Source organism: Sparassis crispa, assembly GCF_003851025.1.
Source record: "Sparassis crispa DNA, contig_000004F, whole genome shotgun sequence".
Taxonomy (NCBI): Eukaryota; Fungi; Basidiomycota; class Agaricomycetes; order Polyporales; family Sparassidaceae; genus Sparassis; species Sparassis crispa.
Window position 1 is genome coordinate 680,983 of NW_020939751.1, and position 18,617 is coordinate 699,599.

An 18,617-nucleotide genomic window follows, 5' to 3' on the forward strand; every position below is an offset into this window, starting at 1 on the left:
ATCATAGTGATCATGGCCCTGTTTTTCATCGGACTGGGTTTGGACATCAACCTTGGACATATCTTCTGGGTCCAACAAGATCTGGTCATCTTCATGTTGCTATGAGAGGCAAGGAGCTTGTAATGGCTTCTGGCTATGTTAGTCCTGTCATTGTGCCATCCATGGTCATACTAACACATCATTATTAGCATGCTTTACGTCTGGACTTCAAGTTAGAAGGAAACTTGGTTCATTTCCATCGACGAGACTTTGAGCAGATTGTTGGTCTGACCAATGATGATCTCAACCCAAAGCTTTTGGCAGCATCAGTTAATCATCACTTTGATCTGCCATCATCTATGACCACCCCCCAATCTTTCTTACCTCTACGACCTCGTTATATTGTTATATTGGCAGCATTTGTCAGTGAAGACTCTGTCTGGGCATTTGTTGACTTCAATCGTCTGGCAAGAATGCATGTAATATCTTGCAATCGTATCTGGCATGCCAAAGATCTTCAGCCAGGGTCCTCAGTATGTGATTTTGATTATTTATTGGTGATTCCCTGCAGATTAATGAGTATAATATCATAGCAATGGAAACATCTGTGGGCTGATGATCATGGTCCATGCTGGATCTTTGAACATACCCAAGCTTTGGAGCTTCTCCAGCAATTTGGCATGGATAATCTTTATAGTGATGTCCCTATTATTGCCCTACTGTTTCACAACCAACATCTCTTCAATGGCTTTGGCCGCCATACTGCTAATGATGTACTATTCTGGTTGAAAATCTTCCCCACCACTCCAGCATCACATATCTTTGCAGATAAGGATTGCTTTCAAGCATTTGCTTCTGGACTGACTGCCTATGTTGATCAGTTCTGCACAAGAACTTTCTTTCGAAATGTAGCTGGGGAGGTTAACTCCACCAATCCTCTGGCTTACAATTACAAGTCTGGTCGCAACTACATTTCTATGTATGTCAAGATTTTCCGGAAACATTGGTGCAAAGTTCCATGTCAATTATACAATGAAATGCTAGTTCAAGGTCTATTTGATCCTCAACATGTAATTGGTATGTAATCTGTTCACATTAATCCACCCATGTCCTGAATAGTAGTCAGGGCAACCTTATGATGTCTCTACAAAAGCATTGCTTCCTGAGGATTGCAAATACAAGATCTGCCGAGTTTACCATTGGTTCTTTTCTAGTCATGCTGTTGGAGTGGTCTACACTATCATTAGAGCGTGTCGACCTAGTGGTTGGATTCATGGTGTGGTTTCTGTAGGTTTCACCATCTTGGCATAGTTCTTTACTAACAGAGTCTATTCCAGCATAATTTTCAAGACATTAGGCAGGCTGGATTTAAGACCACAGTGGGTCCAGCAGAGGTTTGAGAATTCAAAAGCAACAAACATGATTTAAGGGCCTTTGGGGTGGGTAGGAGAGGAAGAATAAAGAGGGTTGGTAAGGTTGTCTTACATTGTTGACTAACAAGACTGATGAATGTTTGCACCCAGGTATATGGTGGCAGAATGGGTCAACCATCAAGATTTCACCCACCGGTGAAAGTGATTCGCAGAATGGCACGGGAGGGACTACAATAGATTGACCTATCCTCTACATTCCATTATCATTTGACAGGACACTTGTTTGAACACTTGATCTGCAGCAATATACATGTACGGCTCACTGAACATGATGCCAGATGAGACAGAGAACATGTGAGTACCTTGTCCACATTGAGAATCGCGTCGCGTGCATCGAGGAATGAGGGGCGGCACGCCTGAATCTTCATCCCATTCAGGATGAGCTGCATGATGAGCGAGTTCCCATGCTTGGGCACCAACGGCTTGCGGTCGTCCATAGCAGTGAACTCCGTGGGGCGGTAAAAGTCGCCCTCAGGTACCGTGCCATTCTCCAGCAGCGCAGGAGGGAAGAGCGTGTCGATGAAGTGCTCTTCCACTTCTCCGTGCTGCTCAAGAGTGGGAAGAACAGGTGGTCCGTCCCGAACAGCATCCGTTTGCTGCCTAGTGCACGTAATGCGAGTCCCTGTTCTTTTGACACTGTGCAGTGGCAGCTGAGGATGGACGAGCTGCAAACTACTCTGCGTGCCTGATCGCGTCACTCACGAACCCGAGCTCCTCTGTGCCATATGCGACCGCGTCGAAGTAGAGCTTCCCGAGGTAGTATCGCGCATCGTGCTGCAGTTGCAACGTGACAATGGGGTCATGATCGATGCACGACGCGAGGCGTGATGAGAGCTGTGGGAGCATCCCGCCCGAGTGTGCGAGCAAGATGCGCAGGTCGGGGTGTCAGTCGAAGACGCCGGACAGGATCAGTCGCGTGGCTGCCTGCATGATGGTCAGTGAGTGAGAATTGACAATCTAAAGGCGCCCTCACAATCGTGATTTCAAAGGGGAAGCCCAAGGCTAGAGGAAGGACATGTCCATTGTCCTTCTCACCCCATTCCTTGCTGTCCACACTGTAATGCGGATGGAGGAACCGATGAGCCCTGCCTCCACGATGGCGGACCATACCGGCTCAAGCGCATCGTCGTCGAGGCCTTTTCCAACTCCGTGTGTGCCAAGTATGATACCCTTTAGATGCTCTAAAGGGTAATCAGCTTGACTGTGTCCACGAGAGACATGGTCAGCACGTCTGGTACACGGGTGAGTAGTCCGAACTCCTAGAGGCATTTCGTGGTACCTAGACATTCCTCTGTCTTTCCCTCTGCAGTATTTTGTGAGAAAATATGCGGTACAGATGAACGAGCATGTAGAAACGACACATAGCGTGGTAGATAGACGTGTATGGATGTCGATAAGAAGTTTCACCATCATTGGCAGTTCAGCGGTAAGAGTATCAGATGCAGAGTGTGCAGGATCAGGTGCGCAGCGATGGTGGTGCTTGCTGAGATGGGCAGAGTGATCCAACTTCACCTGCTAGCGGCGGCCGCATCAATTCTCTGTATTCAAGACGATTTTACGAAACGTATCTCTGAGGATGGTAGGAAGAAGCTCCAGTGCAGGATTGAAGAACTGGAGGCAGAGAAGGAGGCCATGGCGAGCCGGATGGGATGACTAGAGACCGAGAATGCTGATCCGGTGAGTACGGAAAATTCCTGATGCTGATCTTCCGGTTCACAGCCCAAGAGTCCTTCACGTACTCTGAGTAGTTTCTAGTGCTCTGGATCGTCGTAGTGAATATGTCTGCATAAGTCAGCATCGAGGGTGATGATATGAATGGCAATACTCACCTCCCCAGCCCTCACCCATTCCACATGACTAACCCCAGCTGAGACAGCCAGAGTGTGCAGGTCCACCTGTCAGATGCATGCGTGCTCAATCCGTGGCTGAGCTCGTGGACCACGATGCCCGCATCGAGGCCGCCATCACGGTAAGGGCTCGCAGTTTTGCACGAGTGCATTACATCCTGCAGCGTCCGTTCTGACCATCAGGTGGTGTAGGGAAGTTGGCTGAAGGTGTGAACAGTCAGTATAAGGTAATGGTCAGTCCACGGCGGTACTGACCATTGTTATATCCGCTGCCGTCCCACGTGTTGATGATGACAGCATCACTCTCCTCACCGCCATGGCCGAAATTGTGCTGCTGGATGTTGCCCGACACCTTGTCGAAGCCATGACGGTAGTAGAGTTCGTGAACCAAGTCAAGCGTGTAGAAAAGTGGCGTGGCCGAGGCGTTGACGTACTTCTTCGCCTTGTCGAGCGAGTCCGTGCGGTCCGTCTCCTTGGGAGTGTACATGGAATTGAAGACCAGGTCCACACCAGCATCCGGGCAATAGTTGGTGTGCCAGCTGTTGCGCCCTTCCCAGTTCTCATGGACAAAGACTTATAAATGATGTCAGCTGCGCAGGAACTCATACGGTCAGTTTATGCACGTTGTTGCCTCTATGTCATCGTGGTGATCTGCATCTTCTGGCAGACCTCCAGTTTGAAGCCAGAACGCCTCATCGATCTCACTGCTAGGCCTGTTCACAGCCGCCTTCTCGATGAACATGGCGATGCCGTGAAAGTGGCGGAGGATCTCGAGCTCGATGTCGCGCCCGGTCTGCATGGTGCCTCGGAACATGGGCGGGGAGCCGACGATGTTCAACGATGTCCGCATGCAGTGTGTCCTTGCATGACATGAACATGGCGATGCCAGTCTGCTTGGCAAACCTTGAACACCTCTCGATCTCACTGCTGGGCCATGTCGCAGCCACCTTCTCAATGAACATGGCCGCACTGTGGAAGTGGGGGGAGGATCTCGAGCTCGATGTCAGCCCGATCTGCATGATGGCTCGGAATGTGGGCGGGGAGCCGATGATGTTGTGCGGCATGTCCTTGGCACGACATGAACATACTGTTGTGATGAAGCGGGCGGGAGAACAGCGCGTGTTGTATGTCTTCATACAACATGCGCTACCATTGCGATCCTTGACCTCGTCTGATAATCTGGATGCCCGATTCTTTGTTGAAGCACTGCACGTCGAAGACCTCGAGCCGATGGTTGCAGCGTCGCCGCCGATGTGAGAAGGAGTGAACATGGCGATGATGGGGTCGGGTTGATGATGGATCCCACATATATCAGATTAGCGTAGTTCATGACGTCGTTCGCTGTAAGGGCGGATGAGCATGAGTGATAATAGGATAGACATTGAAGGGATGCACACCATCCCGCTGAGATCCAGGAGGTAATGTATTTGGTATCGTTGCGCAAATTAACGCGAAATCTTGCAGTGGGTGGGCCGTTGACACAAGGAGAATATGTGTACGGACCCTAGGTGACGCCGTGGAAGTGGCGGAGGGTCTGGAGCTCAATGTCGTGCCCGCGATGTCCACACACGATGTGTCCTTGCATGACATGTTCTTCACGAAATCGAAATTGTCATCTCCAATGCGCGCATTCTCCCACCCGTGGTGCTCTGAAACTAGGGCGGGGTGGCAGCCCACGATGTCCGTGCATGGCGTGTCCTTGTGCGACATATATACTGACCCTAAGTGACGCCATGGAAGTGGCAGAGGGTCTGGAGCTCGATGTCATGCCCGCGAGGTCCGCACACTGCTGAATTGTCTGAAGCAAATGGACATAGCGAAACTGCTGGCTGAGTACACTGCTTGAATCTTGAAAGATCGTGAGAATCTGAGTAACTCACTTGCATCGTACTCGGCATTGTTGTCACTGCTTGTCTCGCCCTCGACATCGGCTTGCCTACTTGTTTCCCCGACGTGCCATTGTTCTCTCTGATTGTCACACCATTGTCGCAACCGCATCTGCTGATTTCGTCTTGCTGATCGTCTCTGCTTGTCTCGCTCTCTTCATCGTTGTCCGGGTTTGTCTTGTGTATAGCACTGTTGGCCCCGTCATGATGATGGGACTCATCTACTGGTTGGTCCAATGTCCTCAACATGCGCGTGTTCATGTTCTCCCGCCCACTGTGCCCCGAAACTAGGGCGGGGAGGCAGCCCATGCTGTCGGCGCATGGCGTGTCCTTGCGCAACAAAACTTGAAGACCGGCTTCAGAATGGCCAGGTACTCGGAGAATGGGAGGTAGAGGCTGTGAGAGAGGATGGATGGTTGGACAGTCATATACAAAACCAGGAAGCGCGCACCCAATTAAGTCGAGTTGTTAGATCTAGATCTAACAGATCTACTGCCACTTAATCCTTTGAGAACCCCGCCGATTCATGTAGACAGAGAAATTCTGTAGGTCGCATCTATGTATGGCCCTAGCAATTTATTTCACAGGGACAGTCGCCACATGAATGGATGAATGAGCTATCATGGGTGTACTCTATTTCATTGCAAGCCAGTATTACATTCCAAACTCCCACACAAAAGCCCTCCCAGTGAAATCCTCGCAACGTAGGTCAAGAAGTAACAGTCCAAAAATCATGAAAGCATGATATGTGTTTGGTCACTATACCAGACCTCAGGTTCATGACATGGCAATGTGAAATTATTACCTCAGTGTATAGAACGAGTGCACGAGAGAGTTAGCTCTGACGTACTCTTTTTTTTTTCAATAATATACTATGCATGTACAGACACAACATGGTACTGTATGTGTGAAATGTACACATACTAAACATTCAATGGGATGCAGTACCATTGCATAAACAGTTTATCTGAGGGAGCCCAAAGAAAAGGGAGAAACATGGCCTGTCAGGCTGTTGCGATCCTCGTACAGCATTCAGGATCCAGGACATCAACACATATTGATTCCAAGAGCATAGTGAAGCCCGTCAAGCAAAAGGTCACAGTCTAAACCACAATGCCATGGGCACATGGACCAGACAGCGATAAGTATGGGAATAAATGGTAAACATCGTGAGCTAGACTAGAATGTCCAACCTAGGACATGGAAGATGGAGGTGCGGAACTAGTCGGTATTGACTGACAACATCATCATAGCTCATGTCTTGTAGCTCATTCAGCTGAGTTGAACATGTTTGGATAGGGATAGGCGATGAGGTGCAGGGTGGGCTCGCAGCTGCAGCAAGGATTAGGGGCATAGTCCAATATGGCATGCTGCACAGAATGGTTCAGCTCCATGGCGGACCAAAAGCTTGCTAATTCGCACCGTTCAACCAACCAACCATTCAGAGCAAAGTGTGTCCAACCTCTGCAATTACCCATGAAATTATATCCTCCTCCTTGCGCAGAATGCTCTTCTGCAATGCCGACCCAATGACACGTGCAATGGTGCATTCTCGACAATCCTTGGACATCTCTCCTGTATTCAACTTCTCCAGACGTGCAACAATATCAGCCCCAGGAACGTGGATATCAGGATGTATCAAAGCCAGCATGATGCTTGGACGATCCCAGGTTCCAAACCATGCGTCCTTCCATGCCTTTGTACAATCCTCTTCATCGAGGCACCACAGTGTGTGAATGACAGGTGGTGGGTTGATCGCACAAGTCATGCGGTGAGCGTCGATGCTAGCTTTGGCCGTTTGAATGAGGAATAATGCATCTATGCCTATAAGATCCCAATCCTCTCTCAACAGCTGATGCCAAGAAGTCCGAATCAAAGCTCGAACGGCCAGATCAACCCACTCTCTAATGAAGCACTTTCGGGTGAGGTTCAGTTGTAATGCAGGTGCAAGGTCTGGATGATTGGTGAGGGCCTTTTTAACATAGGCATGAATCTCGTCCATCTGAAAAAAGACACTGTGGCAGAGAACATCGGAGAGGGCTTCAAGAGAGACATTTTGCATGGATTGAAGTTTGGTATGATGTTATCGTACTATTCAGAGTAATCTCACCATAATCACGCTTACGGTGAGAATATAAATGACAACAGCGTGTCAAATTGAATCACAGAGATTGCATATGAACGATCAAGACGTAAGGCCAGATTTTCGGAGCGTCCATCCTCATACTCTACTGTAGCTCCGTGTGAACTGTTCGGTTGAAAGGAAGGCATAGCAAGTATGTCCTTGAAAAACCCAGACTTGCGCTCCAGAAGGTCTTGATACACCTTGTATATGACGTTCTCAACCTGATAAAAGATCCTTGTTTCGGTGTTCTCCACCGCCCAAATAGAGAAGGATCCACTTACTTGCAGATAAATTGTCCCTTCTGCAAACCAATATTCAGGATGGTGAACTGATAGCCTATCCATAGACGGATATATTGAGCAGATTGGATGGAAGGGAGGTTGGGTGAAAGGTGAAAGAACGATTGAGATAGTCTGTAAAAGGCAATCAGTCATCGCCTGCCTGCCTGTATAGGAAGAGCGTGTATCGAGAGCATACCTGTACCACTGGAATAAAGCCATCATGCCTGTTATATTGTCCATATCTGACTTTCCTGACCTTCCTGATAAACCTGAAGGCTGGAATCCTAATGTCCAAGTGGCCCACAGATTGCTACATGAGTGCTATGCCCATGCACACACAATACTCCATCAGGAAGATGGTGACCCTGTTCACCTTCGCATACTGGCTGAACACACAGAACAGACATCTGCACCTCTCCTGGAAGCCATGATTTCTGAAGAGTTGACTGCACAGTGGATACACTTAGCTGTGGACAAAATGCGACAGCTTGTCAATAAGTTGAACCTGGCTTCGGATGCCGCCACTGGAAGGTACTCATTTAGTTGAACCTGGCCGTCTATATCACTGAATCAATAGCATGCTGTAGGGAGCAAAATTCCATTCTTTACCCGCACCCTACCCTTATATACAGAGGCAAGAAAAGAGGACGACCATCCAAGTACATCGATCCAGCATATTTAACCGAGGCTATGTCTTCACATTGGTGCATTTCTATGACCACTCTGGCATCTATCTTGCATCTGCATCGACATACTGTCAAGAAACGACTCAGGACACTGGGTCTATATCAGCGGTACAGTCAAATTACCAATGATAAACTCGACCTACTCCTATGCATATACAAAGCCAAGAAGCCTAACTCTGGCCTCCGCTTTGTCATGGGTTTCTTGCATCACCATGGTCTACATATACAGCGGAAGTGAATTCAAGACTCTCTAGGAAGAGTAGATGGGCTTGGTCAGATTTTACGTCGCCATGATAGGATACAACGTCGCAGGTATAGTGTACCTAGGCCAAACTACCTGTGGCATGGAGATGGACACCACAAGCTTATAGCATATGGGATAGTGATCCATGGATTTATTGATGGCTATGATCGAGTGGTAAATGTGCAGTCAGATCATTTGGAACCATGCTCACACCGTTATGCCCAAGGTGACTGGCCTTCATGCTAGTACTAATAATAAGGCTACTACTGTGCTTGAAGTATTCCTAGAGGCCATTCGCCACGTTGGCACGCCCTTTAGAGTCAGAGATGATAGAGGTGGTGAGAATGTGAAAGTATCAGTTTGGATGATTATGCACCGAGGACCCAATCGTGCATCCTTTATGTGGGTATCGTAAGTTCTACTGCATTGAATGTGCCATCATTGTGTAAACTTACATATATAGGTCTACACATAATTCTCGCATCGAACGATTATGGGTCGATGTCGGCACACAACTCGTTCGACGGTGGCGTGCATTCTTTAAAAGACTAGAAAGACTGCATTATCTTGACCGCAAGAAATCATATCATCTCGGGCTCCTGCATCTACTCTTTCTGGATATGATCAATCAAGACTGTGGTGATTTTCAGAGTGAATGGAATCGTCACCCAGTGTCTGGCCCAGAAACTAAGAATATGAGTCCACTGGTAATTGTATCTATTTTAAACCCAAATATACCATGCTTACTGAGTACTTGTATATAGGACATGCGTCTTCTTGGCCAGACACAGCATGGTATCTATGCTGAAGATCCTATGGATAACGTGCATCCAGATACTCTCAAGCAGTATTATGGTGTAATGGGCAGTATTCGTAACCGACCTGTTGGACAGACCGGTGCAGGTCACCCTGACGATGAACCTATGGAGGAGGATAGTAGTGATGAAGAAGCTGATGAAACTGACCATGCAATTGAGGAACTAGAGAATCAAATTGAAGGCGACCAAGAACAACATATCCGACATAAGCCTATCAAGGTGGCCACTCACCAAGATCCCTTTCCTAATCCTAATCATAAGAATCTCTTTCTAACCATACTGCAGGAAGTTCGCAATGCAGGCCTGATTCCTGCCGGATATGGTGCACGTGCAGAAGAATGGGAAGGTGGTCAGTATCTGGAGGAGTCTATTAAGTTCAGCAAAAAGAAAAAGGAACTCATCGTCACCCTCCCATCGGAAATTTGGCTGCCAAGGGCAATTCTCTGGGTGCAAGCTTTGGACATTATGATGCGACTTGGAGTTGGTGAACACTGATCACTTTGCCGAAGCCTTCCACATATGGTATGTGTTGTTGAGATCTCACACGTAGATGTTTGGCATTCACCTACCACTTGCCTCCAGCCATCTTATGGCATGTCTTGATGCAAATTTAGTCGACTATGGCTCACTTCGTTCCCTTGTCTAGATTACTTATTACTTATGCAATGACGACGTGACATTCTCCAACCTATCAGACTGACTGCTGTATACATCAATGTCCTATGGCCTACTGGAATATTGGTGCCAATCTGGAGTTTCTCTGCCTCTGAGTCTTTGACAAACTCTCCTTAGTATAATGGTTCACCCTAGATGAAAATTATATGCCGACAACTTTCACGGCATTCATGTTCACATTCACAAGTTGTATTGCATCTAGTCATCGCCCTATCTATTAATACATGGTATATTTAATCTGAGGCTATATTCAATGCATCTGGTACTCTAACATATGTGGTGTAGTCCAGTGAGTTCTTCTATACAGTTGCCATGTTGGGCTCGAGACGGGCATGAGCGCACCTGCATGTCATACTTTGTGAGCCATGACCGACCATTCCTACTGTTCTCTCCACTAGTGACTCACCATTCGCTTTTCACTTAAAGTCAACATCCTTCATTTACTCTGACAATCATTATCAAACCAGTACTCTCATTATCTATACCTATGGCTGCCCAATCAAAGTGTGCAGTCGGCGACTGTCCATGTCGTCGATTTTCTAGACATATCAACCAGAAGGACGACGAACCCGAATTATGTCGCAACTGTGGTCATATGGAGACTGCCCATCCGGAGACCTTGCCAGCTCGAGGGGTTGACTCTCCTCCTTCATTGACTCAAATCTTAGGTATTTTGGATGGATCTGATCGTAAATAAAAAATTCTACCACTAACATAACCCCAGGTAAACTTGGGGTCCCTAGTTTACCTGGCTTAGGTATTGCTACCTTGGCAGCCCTTAAAGTTACTGCAGAGGATGCCATCAAGGAGACGAACTCAGGATTGAAGAGGACTCACAAGGATAGCACTGCCGCAGCTAATGAGGAAGCACCCAAAAAGGCGAAGGTAAGTACAATCAGAAAGTTCCTTTGGTATGCAATACTCAAAGTTTAATAATTCAGAAGAAGCCGACATTGTCTAGTAATGGAAAGGCTGTGACGGTGGGATCAGTTATACTTATCCCCAGTGGTCTGGTATGTACACTCTTACATCATATTCCACCTCGTCATCTATCTAAATAAAATTGTCAGGATGAGCATGGAGATCTTAATGACTCTGCCGGACCTAAGGTGTCTCGTGTCAAGCTGGATTCAATGGCCGAGCAAGGTCTTGCCTACGTTCCAGAAGATGATAAGAAGCTTCAATTTAGGGATGGCTGGAATGAGACGCAGGTTGAGACTTGGCTTGAGTCTCTGCTACCTGATGCATTCAAGTATATCCGTGAGAACGGTGAACCAGGTAATCGTGGATCGGTTCTTTGTGCTCGAGATGGCCAGTATAGTACAAAGGTAGTGCAACAGAAGAAGATTGTTGGAGCTACTTTGGATAAGTATAAGGGTGGAGTTGGTCGACCAGTGAAGGATCGGAAAATCTATATTGGTAAGTCTTCCATTGATAGGCCATCAACCACTGCTAATGCGATAATTATAATTATGGTACAGCATCAAAGATGGAGATCCCGGTCGCCATTTATTTGAATGGCTGGGAGGATTCTACTCTGTCTGGTTCACAGGATTCTGATTCTGCATCGCCTGACTTTGAGTACATCTGTTTGTTATTTTGGCCATAGTACTGACATGTAATCCATGTAATCCACTACTCATACACCTCGTACACCAGGCCCAAGATTAAGAAGGATGGTGCCAAACCCTCAGAAAAAAGCTCTTTATTTCTTTCTGACGACGAAGGTGAGTCCAGTTTGTAAGAGTGTAGCTTTGTACTGAACTTGGATACTTGTAGACGCTCTAGTTGGTTCTCCCACTGCAGGCGCACTGTCCATAGCTACTGGCATACCTAGTAAGTCTAGACTATTGCATGTTGTCAGTCAGGCAATTCATTACTATGACAATCTAGCTGTGACGACTAAATATGCCGCCAAGGAGAAGAAATGTGCCAAGGAGAAGGGACGTGCACAAGAAATGGACTTAGTACCCGGTGAGTTAACTTCGACTTAGAATTTCTGGTCGCCGTTTTATATTGCTAAAAAATCGCATTTCATTTTGACTAGCTACCTCTGATATTATCGATCTTACAGAGCGTGAGAACAGCCCCTTCTTCTATGATCCAAGAATGTTTGATACTCCTCCACCCGAGTCTGAGACTGCTATTGCCGGTCCATCATCAATCACCGGGACTCCATCTGCTGCCGCTGGACCTTCTTCTACTGGGACTTCAACTTCTGTGAGTACATCATCTATTTAACATCTACATCTCTGATCTATGATTTAGGTTTATGGGTTCAATGACAGCAGCTGCAATGCGGATGCAGAATTCATCAGGCTGAGTAAGGCATCGGAGCCTTTCCTGAAACTATCCCAGGACCTTACAAAGACGAAAGAGATGCCCTGGGATTGGGCTTGATATGTAGGCCATCATCGTACAAAATGTATACTTCTAAGAGTCGAGCTTGATGCGCACTATGCGCACTATGTGGTTCATTCAAAACACATTCTTTTATTGTCTGTTTATTTAGGATTAAAGATAGGTGCACCGATTGAATGCTATTGACATAAGATTACAATACTAATGTGCCTACATGCTATGCTGATTTATGTTATGCTATGCTTTATGCTATGCTATATGCTATGCGGTGAAATAATTAATGTACAAATGGTACGCCATATTGTACATTTATTTTTTCGCATAGCATACAGCATAGCACAACAATAATTCAGCATAGCATACCACCTTGCAGCATAGCATAGTAGTCTAGCAGAAATACTATTAGAAATTAAAGGCTCAGTGGCATATTGGTCACATGATCAATAAACACGACACCACTGAATGTGGGGACCGGCAATGGCACTCTAAGTCTCTAACTATAGGTGTAGTCGCAAGAGTTGCTGAAGCTATCCACAGTATGTTGATTCATCTTATCGTTGGGAATCTTGCTCAGCTCATAGGGACAGGATGAGCGGTGGACAGACCTACGGGAAGAGCCTTCCGGTGAAGTCGTGCGTTCAGACATAAAACTCTGTTACTCATCCTTAACAGGACCAAGTAGACCGTATCTCGAGCTTGTCAGATGCACAGCTTGAGCTCGTGGTAGATGTCAGTATCTCTATGTCAATCATCTCTTCGCATTAATTCGAACTGTACGCGGCAGGTACGCGAGTTATTTCGTGAGCGTGCTGCCATAGAGCGCGAATACGCTACAAAGTTACAAGTGCTGGCTCGTAAGGCAACGGAAAAAAAGAATAAGAAGATTGCTGCGTTAGTCGTCGGCAATGAACCCACCAAGGCATGTGAAGAGGATGTCCTTCTGCAGAGGTTTGTAATACGTGCACACGGATTAGTGGTTCTTGTTGAATAATATATTACAGTACGATCAACAACGCATATAGCCAGCTTATTCTGTCGTTACATGAGTCAGCCCAGGATCATCTGGATCTCTCGGACGCATTCAATTCACAGGTTGTCGACGCACTGAAGAGCACAGAACGAAGGCATGACGAGGCGAAGAAGAAACAAATCCAATATTTCCAAAAGCTTTTATCAGAACGAGACCGTGTCTATTCCGAACGCCTCAAGGTTCGTATGTTCTTACTCTTAGTCATGGCGCCGTGCTCATAGATTGTCAATTTCTAGAATAAACAGAAGGTAGTTCCGCGCGGAAACACCTCACGTACGCATTTCTGACTGTCCCATGAGCAGTATGACGAGGAGTGTGCTGAAGTAGAGACGTACCGCCAAAAACAGGTCAGTTATCTACGCCCTTCACATTTTATACAACTAAAAGACACCCTAGGAACGCTCTACTGATGATCGACATGCGGATCGTGCTACAAGACAGTACGAACAGCAATATACAGACATGTTGAATAGCAAGAAGTATGTGTGAATTTTATGGAGAAGCTATATTGACTCATCAACGTCAGCGCAGTGTTTACCTCATATCCACTGCCATTAGCAACAAGGTCAAGAAGAAGTTCTACAGTGAAGATATCCCCATGCTTCAGGACGTGAGTGACACCTGCTCTGATCCTTCTTTGTTGACAAGTGTTCGCAAAACAGCAATTTCGTGCGTATACTGTTCGATTCTCAATGGAAGTACAGACATACAATATTACCAACACGGGTTCCCAGAGGATCTCCAGACACAGCTCATCACCAAGTTCGCGAAGGTCATGCTCCAAGCGCAGGCCGTCCAGACCCGCAATCTTGACGAGCTTAAGTCACACATCACAACAACAGAAGCTGTTCTGGGGGCTGTAGACCCGCAAGCGGACCAGGTTTTGTTCATCGAACACAACATCAGTTCGTTCACGTTACCGACTGATTGGAGTTTCGAGCCTTGCGCCACCCATTATGATACTGTGAGTGTAAAGATTTTTTTGACTCAGCAGGGTAGTGGCTTACTTCGTCGTTGCAGGGAGACGTGAGCGTGGCACCTGCGCCCAAAGTCTTCCTTCAGAATCGACTACATCGATGCAGGGCCAAACTACAGGAGTTGCGCCCAGTCCTTGATGCTAAACGTGCGCGGGTATATCCCCTGACCTAGAGTCGTACTCACGCAGATCCTGTTAACCATGTTGTGTTGCTGCCGTGACTCATGTTTGTTCCCCGTGTCGAAAATCCAGGCAAGGAGATGGAACAGTTCGCCAAGTTGGTCAGCACATATTCTGCGGAGCGTGGCCTCGGCGATGTTGACGAAGTGTCCGATGTAAGTCCAGCCATTCATTGGAATGTGGGCGCATGGCAAAAAGTAAACGTGTGCTGATATTTTTTGCATGTCGCTCTCATGCCTGGCAACAAACAATGATACCGGGCAGAACTTCCTAGACGCGCAACACCAGTTCGCGTTCTATGCTACGTCCGAAACGATTCTGACTGGCGAGATAGATACCATTACAGCCGCTGTAGCTGGTACGTCTTATTGTCTTATATGGTCTTTCTTTCCTGTTACACCACGCTTGACTTGTGTAAGCGTGTCTCCTGCATTTCTATTTCTTCTCCGACACAAAGCAGATCTAAGACTCTATCGAATCATCGTTCTTATTGGTACCTATCAGGTGATGAAGGTGGAGAGAGCCCACATACGTTCAAGAGCTCCGCGTTCTCGATTCCTACCCAGTGTGCTTACTGCAAGGTCAGTGCCGCCGTTTACAGGGGTCGTTGTCGTTGGTTCACTCCTGCTTTCCTGTGAACATATCTTTAGTCGTCGATCTGGGGACTGAGCAAGCAAGGAAAGACCTGCAAGTCGTGCGGAATCTCTGTCCATTCCAAATGTGAACTTAAGGTTAGCCAAGTCCCTTGTGATCACTGGCGGCTTTGGCTAAAGGTATCGCTCTGACTTTTTACGTACGAACGAACTGTTATCGATAGGTTCCTGCGGACTGTTCAGACTCTCGTGGGGGACGCAGTTATTCCACGTCAGACTCCGTGTCTTCCATCTCTCGATCATCTTCTGTCATTTCTGGGGCTGATTCTCTAAGTATGGTGTTTCCTACGTTTCCAGTCCTGCTGTGTGTTGGCCTTATGTCTTATGCTTCTGCAGCGCCATCCCTGACAGCACCAACTCCGTCATCATTCGCTCGTACTTCACGAGCCCCAGAAGAAGCCTTGCAAAGTGCACGAGTCCTTTTCGACTTCTCTCCGACATCGCCCTTCGAACTCGCGATTTCTGGTAAGAAAATTCATCTGTAATATTCGCCTCCGTCTTTATCCGAGCTCATCTGTACAGGGGGAAACTTCGTCCACGTGCTAGAGGAAGATGACGGTTCAGGCTGGGTAAAAGTCTCAGATAACTCTGGAGGCAAGGGACTCGTACCGGCATCTTACTTGGAACTTGAAGATGGCGCCTCTGCACCGGCGAAAATGAAAATCTCGGTTCCGACTTCCATGCCACAGCAAGGCTCTGGAAAATATGGTCCGGTGTCCTTAATTAAATTCAATGATGTTGCTGACGATGAACCCGTGTTGATCAGTGAGGGGCATCTATGCGTACGAAGCGCAAGGCCCCGACGAATTGGACGTGGAGGAGGGAGGGCTGATAGAACTCACGGGCGGTCCCACGGGGGGTACGGATTACGGCGACGGCTGGTGGGAGGGTGAGTGACAACCATACTTCCAAACAGGCAAGGCTTGGGCTGAACGTGTTGGTCTAGGTATCGATGCCAGCGGTAAGAAGGGCATCTTCCCGAGCAACTACGTAAGAAATCACTCCGCTACCAGGACTCTGGAGATTCTGATCAGCGATAACTTTAGGTCGAGTTTGTGCGATAGATTGCTATTGATCACGACACCGATCCGGGTATAATAATACCATAATTGTATCTCATAGTGGATGGTGAAGGAAATAATTTGCTCAGTAGTGCGAGCAAAACCTCAGTGAGGAGTGAACAAATTGAAGAATGCTCCGTCAACTATGTGCTAGCGCGTGAGAAACTGTAAGGGTTCACAGGGCGTGTATCAGAATGAACACGACCATCGGATACGAAGGTGCATCTTTGTGAACGGATAAAGGCGGGAGAACTCATCCGTCTGCAGTTGGCGAGTATGTACGAATATGCGCACATGGTTAGTCCGGCGTCATTCATTGCGCAGTGAGGACAATTGGCAGACTAGTGGTGAAGAGGTGTGTCGCCAGGTATCGCAAATTATATGCGAAAGGGACGCATGTGGAATGAAAATTCGGACAAGCGAGGTTCCGCGCGTTCCTACTTGTGGATTGATTTAGGGGCGCCGGAAACCGCAGGAACGGCGTGCGTACCGGAACAGAAATTGTCTGCTATCCGTGAGATATCTGACGGGGTAAAACATCACTTACGACATCGTCACCTCCGACGGCGACCTCAGGTAAACACCCTGAGTAGTTAGCACCGCCGTAGGTGAGCAAGGTTGATATACGTGTTCACACTTACTGCATATCACCATGTCTTTTGGATTCAACATGCACACTGTCCGCAACATAAGAGACCAACGTGGTAGATCATAGCCTAGCGCGCTTCAGGAAATTCGATGGGCCTAGATGTCCGAGTAGCAGCGTTCTGTGATGCCTTTACTGCCTCCGGCACTGATAAGTCGTCTGGTACATAGAAATTTGCTTAGTGTTTTCACCTTGAAGACTTTTGACGGAAACCTCGCAGGATTCGGCTAACACAAAGTTCCATGCAGAACACCAAGGGCCCATGAGTGCTGCATCGTGTCCGCGACAGAAAGTCTGGTATGGAAGATCAGCCGCATCCCGAAGAGGGTATATACACGCCGTGAGCATCACAAACACGAAACAGGACATCCGTTGGATGTAAAAGAAATTTCACCGGTAACATGCTGCCATAAGGCCCGCTTGCATCGTGGGTCCCGGTGCTTTGGGGCGAAAGACATGAAGTCTGGCTACTCGCGCGCAGTTCGTGCGGAGGCAACAAGGTTTCTATCTGAGAATCAACCACTCCATATAAAAATCTGTCAGATTAGAGGGGGAACATCATCCACCTCCCCTAGTAGTCCCCTCTACCCACAAACTCACCGAAAGGTCGCCGGTACGTGGTTATATTATGCATGGACTGCCGCAGACACTTGGCTCTGCGAACTCACCACCTATTGAAAGATCGAACGTAGTAGGGCCTGTGCATCCATTATGCAAGCTGAGACGGAGCGGACATAGTGCGTCGATGGATGGATCACCGTTTCTCGCCGTACCTATTTCAGGACACAGACAAGCCAGGCAATGTGCGGAGATGTGATAGGCCGACAGCTGCGCGAAACACGGGTATGTCAGTAAGTCGTGGATGTCATCTACGTCACTCCGTCGAGGCATCGCCGTTCGCAGTACTCGTCGCACTAGCTGTGTCGGCTGGACTTGTGCGAGTGCGTGCAGGCCGGGGACGATGCTATTGCGATGGATGACTGCGACGACGATCCCGTAGGTGGGGATCGAAGTTCAGATGCATCACGTCGCTATATACGAGGCTCTCGCCGAGCTGCCATTACGCATACTGTTGCTGATTCTGCAACGCCTCTGTAGGGATAGAAATCTGCCAGAAACTTGCTCTATGGAGAGAAGGCGTGCAGCGGAGAATTTAGCGACTATTGAACGCGTCTGCTATCTCCTTGACGTAGGCTTCGAAATTGCAAATATTTAGTAACCGGAGAAGTCCAGAGAGAAATGCTCTTGTGGAGATGACTTAGTAATTAATACCATACGCACTAGGGTCGGTCTCCGTTGGAGATTCTAAGACGTCAGAGAATCAAACGTGCAGGCGGGATACCCAACATTCCTATGCGACCGAAAACAGGGACATATATATCGGCATAGATTAGTCTCTACTTTTTCTAGGGCAGTGGATCTCACGTCATGTAGCCTCGAGGGAAGTGGTGATGGTGGTGTGAAGGTGGAGCCCAGTCAGAGAAGTATGACTCAGACAACCAGCTGAAGGTAGTAGACAGGGCTCAGGTAAAGTATGTTCCTGTGAACATAGTGCCCACAGCCAGAGAAAGAACAGAGGAGTTCGGTGACTCGTGCGCAATATGATTTTCAGAAAGCTTCCCGCGAAGGTTTGCCCCGTCACAATTAATGCGTGCGCTTATTGCCTTTTTCGGCTTCTGACGCGTTCAGTCGGAGTCAAGTGACTTGGATCTGCACCATCACTCACAGCCTTCAAC

The 18,617-nt window shown here is 47.6% G+C and overlaps 7 protein-coding genes across 7 annotated transcripts; 4 read left to right on the top strand and 3 right to left on the bottom strand.

The window, feature by feature from the left end:
* Positions 1-1,615: 1,615 nt before the first annotated feature.
* SCP_0502330 (hypothetical protein) lies at positions 1,616-2,258 on the bottom strand (the record flags this gene model as incomplete). The annotated part of the gene is made up of 3 exons (XM_027758298.1): positions 1,616-1,648; positions 1,715-2,048; positions 2,119-2,258. 3 exons carry the CDS (start codon positions 2,256-2,258, stop codon positions 1,616-1,618), a joined length of 507 nt encoding a protein of 168 aa, XP_027614099.1.
* A 1,152-nt stretch (positions 2,259-3,410) lies between these two features.
* On the bottom strand, positions 3,411-4,109 carry SCP_0502340 (hypothetical protein; the record flags this gene model as incomplete). The annotated part of the gene is made up of 3 exons (XM_027758299.1): positions 3,411-3,460; positions 3,515-3,798; positions 3,883-4,109. The coding sequence occupies 3 exons, from the start codon at positions 4,107-4,109 to the stop codon at positions 3,411-3,413; spliced, it is 561 nt and encodes a 186-aa protein (XP_027614100.1).
* A 104-nt stretch (positions 4,110-4,213) lies between these two features.
* On the top strand, positions 4,214-4,516 carry SCP_0502350 (hypothetical protein; the record flags this gene model as incomplete). The annotated part of the gene is made up of 1 exon (XM_027758300.1): positions 4,214-4,516. One exon carries the CDS (start codon positions 4,214-4,216, stop codon positions 4,514-4,516), a length of 303 nt encoding a protein of 100 aa, XP_027614101.1.
* Positions 4,517-6,586: 2,070 nt separating this feature from the next.
* Positions 6,587-7,147, bottom strand: SCP_0502360 (hypothetical protein; the record flags this gene model as incomplete). Its single annotated transcript, XM_027758301.1, has 1 exon — positions 6,587-7,147. The coding sequence occupies one exon, from the start codon at positions 7,145-7,147 to the stop codon at positions 6,587-6,589; it is 561 nt and encodes a 186-aa protein (XP_027614102.1).
* A 2,101-nt stretch (positions 7,148-9,248) lies between these two features.
* On the top strand, positions 9,249-9,794 carry SCP_0502370 (hypothetical protein; the record flags this gene model as incomplete). The annotated part of the gene is made up of 1 exon (XM_027758302.1): positions 9,249-9,794. The coding sequence occupies one exon, from the start codon at positions 9,249-9,251 to the stop codon at positions 9,792-9,794; it is 546 nt and encodes a 181-aa protein (XP_027614103.1).
* A 775-nt stretch (positions 9,795-10,569) lies between these two features.
* SCP_0502380 (hypothetical protein) lies at positions 10,570-12,374 on the top strand (the record flags this gene model as incomplete). The annotated part of the gene is made up of 10 exons (XM_027758303.1): positions 10,570-10,642; positions 10,699-10,859; positions 10,916-10,987; positions 11,045-11,393; positions 11,456-11,555; positions 11,634-11,701; positions 11,754-11,810; positions 11,868-11,948; positions 12,022-12,194; positions 12,243-12,374. 10 exons carry the CDS (start codon positions 10,570-10,572, stop codon positions 12,372-12,374), a joined length of 1,266 nt encoding a protein of 421 aa, XP_027614104.1.
* A 549-nt stretch (positions 12,375-12,923) lies between these two features.
* On the top strand, positions 12,924-16,238 carry SCP_0502390 (hypothetical protein; the record flags this gene model as incomplete). The annotated part of the gene is made up of 21 exons (XM_027758304.1): positions 12,924-12,959; positions 13,008-13,064; positions 13,120-13,283; positions 13,337-13,544; positions 13,602-13,613; positions 13,668-13,712; positions 13,762-13,844; positions 13,897-13,975; positions 14,028-14,034; positions 14,100-14,329; positions 14,386-14,488; positions 14,594-14,676; positions 14,786-14,879; positions 15,026-15,102; positions 15,172-15,252; positions 15,339-15,447; positions 15,511-15,639; positions 15,697-15,882; positions 15,941-16,063; positions 16,121-16,164; positions 16,221-16,238. 21 exons carry the CDS (start codon positions 12,924-12,926, stop codon positions 16,236-16,238), a joined length of 1,968 nt encoding a protein of 655 aa, XP_027614105.1.
* Between the last annotated feature and the right edge of the window lie 2,379 nt (positions 16,239-18,617).